Below are 9,395 nucleotides of genomic sequence, written 5' to 3'. Positions count from 1 at the left end.
GACCATTCCCTGGAGAAGGATGTCATGCTTGGTAGGGTGGAGGGTCGACGAAAGAGGGGGAGGCCTTCAACGAGATGGATTGACACGGTGACTGCGATGATGGGCTCAAGTATAGCAGGGATTGTGGGGCTGGCGTGGGACTGGGCAGTGTTTCATTCTGCTGTTCATGGGGTCGCTATGGGTCAGAAACGACTTGACGGCACTTAACAACAACAACAATAGATCCAGGTAGTTCTTTTTTTTTGCCTCTCACCCACTTTTCTCTCCAACACACTCAAATAAACCAATGGAATACAGTTTTCTCTGTCATTCCTCTTATGTGAATATTTTTACTAATCCCTTCCAGAATGATCAGAATAACTTAACAGTTAATATCTTTGTAAATGTTAAAATTTAGATTTGAGAAATTAGAGATGCATTCTTTTTACTCATAGAATCTATAATAGGAATAATAGTAATAAAAGATATCTACAAGACTCCTGATGTAAGTCCAGTGTTTTCCTACTTATAAAATTATTTATCCAGTAGCCAGAAATTCCTAAAACGTCGTGGCAAAAACTGGTTAAAAGGCTTAAAACCTATGGAGACCTCCATGAAAGACAAGTGTTAAAGAAATATAGCAGAAAGGTATATTTAAATAAATACGACAAACACATTAAAATGCAACACATATTTTTCTGCAAAAAGGAAATCTAAGAAGATAAAATAGATGCTTTATATAAAATATTTACATAAAATGCACAAAACCCACTCTGGTTACTAACCTTTATGGCTTTGAAGAACCAGATATTTACACCTTTCTTTCTGCATGTGTGTGTGCGTATGTGTGTTTTGTATATATTTTTAACAGTTGACAGCTGTTTTAGAGCATACAGAGATGCCAAGCTGAATGAGGGTCTTGATTACTTCAAGATTAGCTATCTAAAGTTTCTATTCATTTTAAGTGTTGTTAGTTGGAAGAGTCATTAGTCACTTCCTTGTCTCATAGAACATCAGCATACATTTACATTGTTAATGAACATTTGGGGTAAATGAATTAATGGCACTTTTAAACATCAATTCAGTACTAATAATTCTGTATGTCATAGAAATGTTAGGCTAGGATATAAACGAAAAGCCTTTTCAGTAAAGGTAACTACTCATTCCTGCAAACAATAAAGGATAAAATTAATTTAAAATGTTTTTTAACCGGGTTAAAAAAACAAAAAAATCTCAATATTTCATGAAATAGGCAAGTGAAAAATATGCACTTAAAATACACAAACACACACACATACACACCCCACACACAGAACTATGTTTTAAAATAAGCATAAAAGCCAAAAAATAGTATAAAAAATTTTAGTGCAAATATTTTATATACTTGTTAAGAAAAATACATAGTAATTTTTAAATTATTTACTTATAGAATCACTGTTTGAAAAATAATTTGATTTATTCAATTATGAATACATCCTTCTAGGTATGATAGGTCAATATGGGCCAGTCCTCAGAAGGAAGGTTGGGCAATCTACTTCCGTAGTGATACCACCTTGGAAACCCAAGGAGGAGTCACTATCTATCAGATCCGACTCAATGACAGTGTGTTTGGGTTTCTTTTGGTTTATAGGTGTTATATTTTGAGGAAATATCACTATGAAAGGTGTATTTGCAACTGAGTTATTAAAAAGCTAAAATTGAAATGGACATAATTTTTTCAAATTATCAAAACTTTAAGCAGTAGTCTTTTTGAGTTATTAAATAACACATAAAATTAAAAAATCAAAATTAAAAAATAAATTGTATAGTAAATTTTACTATTATCAATAAAAATAATGGTGGCCTTTTATGATCCAGAAGTTTTTCAAGATACACAAAAAAGCATAAACTCTTCATAAAAACAAGATTTTGTGTACTAAAGAAGCAGTCATTTTTAATAGGCATCATTTTTTTTTAATTCCCAATTATTTTTTAATGACAGACTTGAATGAAAATAAATTTAAAACATTGAAGCATACTAAACACATAGAGTTATTGTGACTAATAAATGATTTTTAAAATTAGATCTCACAATCCTGATACATATATTTCATGAATAAAAAACTATAAGTAGTCAAGAAACCATCAAGCATTTTGCAAATTACTTAAGAAAAACCAAACTAAAAAAAAAAAAAAAAACAGGAGGTCTGGTAGCGTAGTGCTTAAGACATTTGACTGCTAACCAGAAGGCTGGTGATTCAAAAGGAAGGTTAGGCAATCTACTTCCGTAGTGATACTGCCTTGGAAACCCAAGGAAGGGTCGCTATGAGTCAAAGAATTCCAGCAAACTCACTGTTTCCTTTCTAACCAACTAAGCTACTACTATCATTAAATGAAAATTGGGAAAATAATAGGGTTCTGAGGGCTCTGGTAGCATAGTGGCTAAGGCACTTGACTGCTAACCAGAAGGCTGGTGGTTCAAACCCACCAGCCACTCCTCAGAAGGAAGATGGGGCAATCTACTTCTGTAGTGATACTGCCTCGGAAACCCAAGGAGGAGTCGCCATGAGTCGGGTTCAACTTGACGGCACATAACAATAACAACAATATGGTTCTGTTACATACAGATTTGAAACATTTCAATAGGGTATTTTAAAACCCTTAATGTAATCTACCTTAACATGAGAAAATTCTATCTTTTAACTATTTAAATGTAAAACAAGATCAAGAACCTGAACGGGAAAGGCAATATATCAAAAGTGAGCGACCAACAAAATAACACTATGGAAAGGAAGACAAAGAGAAGTGCACAAGAAGTACAGACAACAAAGAAAAATACTTTTACATACACAATACTGCATTATCAGTAATAACAAACATTAATCCATGGGTAGATATGTAGGCAGATAGGCTGAATGATCAGGTATGTCTAGGCAAAAGGGATTATACCCATGACAAGTATGGCAGATGGTATTTTTACATATTTGTATTTCTATAAAAATGCCCATGTAAATAGAACTACCTGGGGGCAAAATTATGATAGCTTCTTAGCTAAAGCCAACCACCCTGAGAAGTGAGTTGTTGGACCTATGGGCTCAGGGCCACGGTCACGGGGGCATCAACTCAACTGGCATAACAAAAACCAAAATCAAACTCACTGCCATCAGGTTGATTCCAACTCATAACGACCCCCTTTGGGTTTCAGAGGCAGTAAATCTTTATGGAAGTAGATTGCCCAGTCTTCCTTCAACTGAGTGGCTGGTGGATTTGAACTGCCAGCCTTCTAGTAAGCAGTCAAATGTGTTAGGCACTATGTCACCAGAGTTCTTTTGGTATAACATACTACACAAAAACATCGTTCTACATCCTACTTTGGTGAGTAGCACAAATGGGATCTTAAAAGCTCGCAAGCATCCATCTAGATGCAACAACTGGTCTCTCCTCTGAAGTAAACAAGAATGAAGAAAACCAAAAGCACATGGACACAATTAGTCCAAGGTACTAGTGGGCTATGTGAACCTCAGCCTGTATAACCATGAGACTAGAAGAATGAGATGGTGCCGTGCTACTACTGTCAACCAGTTGGAAATGGATCAGTGCAGGAGATCCTGGAAAGAGTGGGAGAAAAACGTGGAACAAAACTCAAAATTATAAAAAAGACTAGGCTCACTGGTCTGAAAGACTGATGAAACCCCTGAGGCTATGGTCTGTAGTCACCTTTCAAACCTGGAAATGAACTCTCTTCCATGGCTTCCAGCCAAACAATATATAAGCATATAAGGTGAACATTTACATCAGGTAGATATATTCCTTAGAGCATACCTCACAACAATCAATCATGAGACATCAGAAGGAAAGTTTTTGTACAGAAAGATAGCTTAGAAGGCAGGAATGCACAGGAAAGGGACACAGGGAAAAAGTAACCACAAGGAGAAGTAGGGAAAGAGCTGTTACATTAAGGGGATTGCAATCAATGTCATGAAACAAAATGTGTAGGAACTGCTGTACGGAAAATGAATTTGCTCTGTAAACTTTCACCCAACTCACAATTAAAAAAGAAGAACCACTACCTAAATGTAAGCACTAAAACCATAAAGCTTTTAGAAGAAAATATAGTGGTAATGGTTTGGGACCTGCTTTATAACAATTGATTCTTGGATGTGACACTCAAAGCATGAGCAACTAAAGACTAAATAAATTGGACTCTCTCAAAATTATAAACTTTTGTTCATGAAAGGATTCTATCAACAAATGACGGGACAACCTACAGAATTGGAGAAAAATTTTGGGAACTATATATCTGATAAGGTTTAATATTCAGAATATACCAAAAATTCCTACAATATAACAACAAACAAACAACCTAATCAAAATATAAGCAAAAACTTAGACATTTCACCAAAGGGTGTGGGAGTAGGGACACAGACAAGAAACACGTGAAAACATGCTCAATATCATTAGTCATTAAGAAATGCAAATCAAAATCACAATGAGATATTACTTCATGCTCATTAAGATGGCTTTGGAAACAAACAAACAGAAACCAATTCCATTGCTTGCAAGACCATAAAATGGTACAGCCACTGTGGAAAAACACTTTGGCAGCTCTTCAAAAAGTTAAACAGAATTATCATATGATCCAGCAATTTTACTTCTAAGTATACATCTAAAAGAATTAAAAGCATATACTTGTATATCAACGTTCACTGAAGCACTGTTTACAATAGCCAAAAAGTAGAAACAGCCTAAATGTCCAATAGATGAATGGAAACAGTAAAATATGGTACAGATACACACCAGAATATTACTCAGCAATAAAGAGAGATGAAATTCTGATACATGCTGTGATATAAATGAGCCTTGAATACATTATGTTGAGTGCAATAATTCAGTCACAAAGGGGCAGATTTTATATGAATCCTCCTAGATATTTCATAGGCAAGTATATAGAGATCAAAGTTTTATGGTTAGCAGGGATGGAGTGAAGCAGGGAGAAGGGGGACTCATTGCTTAGGGGCACAGAGCTGCTGTTAAGGGTGGTTTTGGAAAATTTGGAAACGGATAGTGCTGAGGTTGAACAACATAACAAATGTAATTAATGTCACTGAATTGTACCTGCAAAAAATGTTGAAGTGTCAATGTTTTTGTTACATATATATGCACCAAAGGAGCTCTGGTGGTGGAGTGTCTAAGGCATTTGACTGCTAACCAGAAGGCTGCTGGTTCAAACCCACCAGCCGCTCCTCAGAAGGAAGGCTGGGCAATCTATTTCAATAGAGATAACTGCCTTGGAAACCCAAGGAGGGGTCACTATGAGTCAGATCCGACTCCATGGCAGTGGGTTTGTATTTTTGTTTTTGTATATACATACCAAAATTGAAAAAAGAAAAAAAAAAAAAAAGAAGGAAAATTTGACAAGTCTTTTATCCTAGAATAATCTCAATTTGTTGGGGTATGGGGAGTTATACTTGCAAAATCAACACCAAAACCTTGGCCTTCTTTAAAAAATACTTTGACAAAGGCCATTTTACATTTCAACATTCTTGTTTGGTTGGATATTCTTAAAAAGAATGACAGTGCGTGTAACTTGTGGTTAATATTTCTACCTATAATTGAAAGTTGACTTTTTGTGGTATTCTTTAGTGTCAGAGCACTCTACACACATTAGGGAAATGTTCTTAAAGTTGCCCTGCTCAGCTTCCTTGAGAGAATTACACATGTGAAGCAGGCAGAGCTAACTGGAGCCCTCTCTCTGCTAGGGTTTCCAGTACCAGCAGAAAACAACTATACAAAAACTCACCTCCAGACTTGGAGTAACTCGACAAGGGGTCAATGCCAACTTCTTGCTCTTCTGGCTGCAGAGGATGTCTAGTTTCAGATAAGGAATGATGATACATTGTTGGTACTGACCAATCTCTCCAAAAAATGACTACCTGGAAGGGGAAAAAATATAGAGAAAATAATTTTTTTTCTTTGTATTTACTGGGAATAAACACAAAACTGAAAGATTAAATGTGCATTACAGATATTAATAAGATTCCACAGTCTCCAGTGACTTACTACACACCAGTAGGCATAAGTAAAATGTGAAAACGGTGGCACAGAGTTTACGTTTAAACAATATTTTTCCAAAATCTGTTCTTTATTTGTAACTTTATACCTCATTGTTGAATCACATGTATTTTCAATAAACAATGGCACAAAAAGGAGCTCTGATGGCACAGTGCCTAAGGCATTTGACTGCTAACCAGAAGGGTGGGGGTTCAAATCCACCAAATGCTCTGTGGAAGGAAGAGGGGCAACCTACTATGACAAAGATTTACTGCCTTGGAAACCCAATAGGGATCGCTATGAGTTGGAATTGACTTGATGACAGTGGGTTTGATTTGGTTTGGAATGATACAAAAAATTGAAAAGTAAGTTAAATTATTCTCACATGAATAACATCCTTTTGTTTTACTGTCCAACTAATACATATTCCCAATAGAAACTTCCAAGATACAGAAAATAAGCATTAAAATAAGGAGCTCTAGTGGTGTAGTGGTTAAGGCATTTGGATGCTAACCAAAAGGCAGTGGTTCAAACCCCATAGGTACTCCACAAAAGAAAGATGGGACAATCTGTTTCCATAAAGATTTACAGCCTTGGAAACACAATGGGGGTCACTCCAAGTCAGAATTGACTTGATGGCAGTGAGAGTGAATGAGCATTAAAATCACTCATATATTAGTTTTTTTTTTTTTTTTTTAAATCACTGTTAACTTTTCACTTTATAAAACATAGCATTTCCTGTCTTTGTTCTGGGCATTTAACCTGAATATATTTTAAAGTGATTCATCATGCTAAACATGCTGATTTTGTAATCTACTTTAATTTATATGGTATTTTCCTTTCCAGTAAAAAAGGTGTCTCTATTGTCATTTTAATGAATTCCTAGCATTTCATTGTGTAACAATTTACATACACAAGTCTGAGACCCTTTTGGTGCAGTGTTAAGCACTTGACTGCTAACCAGTAGGTCTGTGTTCTAACCTACAAGCAACTCCAAGGGAGAAAGATGAAGCAGTCCGATTCCATAAAGATTACAGCCTTGGAAACCCTATGGGGCAGTTCTACTCTGTGCCTTAGGGTTGCTATGCATCAAAGTCAACTTGACAACAACAGGTTTCACTGTGTGTGTTTTTCTTTTCTAATAAATCTAAATCCATATTTGTTTTTTTATTTAACACCTGAGATTTTTTATAATTGCTGGACTGAAATACATATTAAAAAACAAGTAAGGTTTTATGATAACTTTTGGCAAATTATGTTCTAGAAAGACTTTTACATAATAGAACAATTCATTTCTCCTGGACTCTCAATGACAATGGGTATTTCCCTTTGGAGGGAGGTGCATGATGCAATAGTTAAATTTTATATGGCATTTGCTCAATAGAATGAGGTTACTGAAGATATATGTTCCTCAGACATTTGTTTATTGATTTTTTGAATTAAATTTATTAGTATGATTGTCTTCATGATGTATAAGCATGCTTTAAATATTAAAGATATTAAAGCTTTGTCATATGATGTATATTTTCTCAGAGTGTGTCCACTTTCCTATTTTATGGAATTTTTGTGACATATGTAACTTTTTCATTTTTATCACTCATTTCTATCTATAGCTCCTTCTGGTTTATGGTTTCTGCCTCTGGTGTTATGCTTATAAAGACAAAATTATATGCATATATACATTCAGCTATATTTTATATTTTGGAAGTTTTCTCCTCCATTCTCATTGCTATAAATTATTCCAATTTAAATAAAAAGTTTAAAAAACTAAATTATTCTAAACTTCAGAGCTACAATAATTACTTGTAAATTCAAACTCACCAAAACTAAAGACAAAGAAAGAATCACCAGTGCAGTCCTCCATGCAGCCCCTTGCTAGCAGAGCCAAGTTTTGGGTTAATTCCTAGGTTCTAACACCAGTTGGCAATACCCAAGTCAATAATTACACTGAATGTCAATGGACTAATGCACCACTCAAGAGATGGAGAGTTGCAGACTGGATAAGAAAACATAACCCATCAATATGCTATGTACAAGTGACAAACCTTACAGACAAAGAGAAAAACAGACTCAAAATCCAAGATGGAAAAAGATTTATCAAGTAAATGGCAACCAAAAAAAGCAGAAGAAGCAGTAATAATTTCTGATAAAAATGACTTTAAGACAAAAACACCATAAAAGACAAGGAAAGACATTATATAATGATTAAAAGATCAACTGAACAGGAAAATATAATCAAAATAATTATCTATGGATCCAATGAAAGAGCCCCAAAACAAATAAATCAGGTTTTAATAGAACTGAAAAGACAAATAAATAACTCCACAGTAATATAACAGTAGGAGACTTTGACAAACCACTTTAAATAAAAAATAAAACTGGAAAGAAACTCAAAAAAAATACATAGAAGAATGAAACAATACAATCTCCCAACTTCACCTTGTAGACATTTACAGAGTACTTCACCCAACAACAGTACAATATACATACATTTCCAGTATACATGGAACATTCTCCATAATAGACTGCCATAGAGCAAGTCTTAGTAAATTTACAAACACTGAAATACTGCAAAGCATATTCTCAGATCACAATGCTATCAAATGATAAATCAACAATAGGAAGATCATTGGAAAAAAGAGCAAACACATGGAAAGTGAACAATACCTCCTTAAAACAACTGGATAAGAGAAGAAATAAAAAATGAAATAAAAAACTTTCTTGAATAAAACAAGAATGAAAACACAACATACCAAAATCTTTGGGACACAGTAAAAGCAGTGATCAGAGATAGATGTGTAGCTATAAATACATACATCAAAAAAGAAGAACCAAAATGAACATTATAAAACAACATTTCCGACAATTAGAAAAAGAACAGAAGAAAAGTCTACAATCACCAGAAGAAAATAAATATTAAAGATTCAAGGAGAAATCAATGAAAGAGAAAGTAGAAAGACAACAGAAAAAGTCAACAAGACTAGAAGTTGGTTTTTTGAAAAGATTAATAAAATGGACAAATCACTGGCAAATTTAACAAAGAAAAAGAGGGACAGAATACAAATAACATGAATAACAAATGAAATGGGTGACATCACAACAGAACCAACTGAAAGAAAAAGGATTATATCAGGATACTATAAAGCACTGTACACATTTGAAAATCTAGAAGAAATGGACAGATCTCTAGAAACACACTACTTACCTAAAATAACACAGACTGAGGTGAAAAAGTTGAACAGGTCCATACAAAAGAAGAAATTGAACAGGTCATAAAACAATTGCCAACAAAAAAAAAAGTCCTGGCCCAGGTGGCTTCACTGGAGAATTCTACCATATATTCAGAGAAGAACTGACACCAATCACATACTCAAAATATTCCAAAA

At 34.5% G+C, this 9,395-nt stretch overlaps 1 protein-coding gene across 1 annotated transcript in view; it reads right to left on the bottom strand.

The window, feature by feature from the left end:
• TBC1D5 (TBC1 domain family member 5) overlaps nucleotides 1-5,858 on the bottom strand; it is a 544,439-nt gene extending 538,581 nt beyond the window's left edge. The window contains exon 1 of the mRNA XM_042780322.1: nucleotides 5,759-5,858. Within this exon, the coding sequence (XP_042636256.1) occupies nucleotides 5,759-5,855 (97 nt within the window). The 5' untranslated portion in view covers nucleotides 5,856-5,858. The remainder of the gene's footprint in view (nucleotides 1-5,758) is intronic.
• Nucleotides 5,859-9,395: the final 3,537 nt, after the last annotated feature.

The sequence above is a fragment of the Orycteropus afer genome, unplaced genomic scaffold (genome assembly GCF_000298275.1).
Source record: "Orycteropus afer afer isolate SDZICR_OR568_19922 unplaced genomic scaffold, OryAfe1.0 scaffold00003, whole genome shotgun sequence".
In the NCBI taxonomy this organism is placed as follows: Eukaryota; Metazoa; Chordata; class Mammalia; order Tubulidentata; family Orycteropodidae; genus Orycteropus; species Orycteropus afer.
The sequence above is the reverse complement of the archived record's forward strand: the minus strand, read 5'-3'. Positions and strand labels throughout refer to the sequence as shown.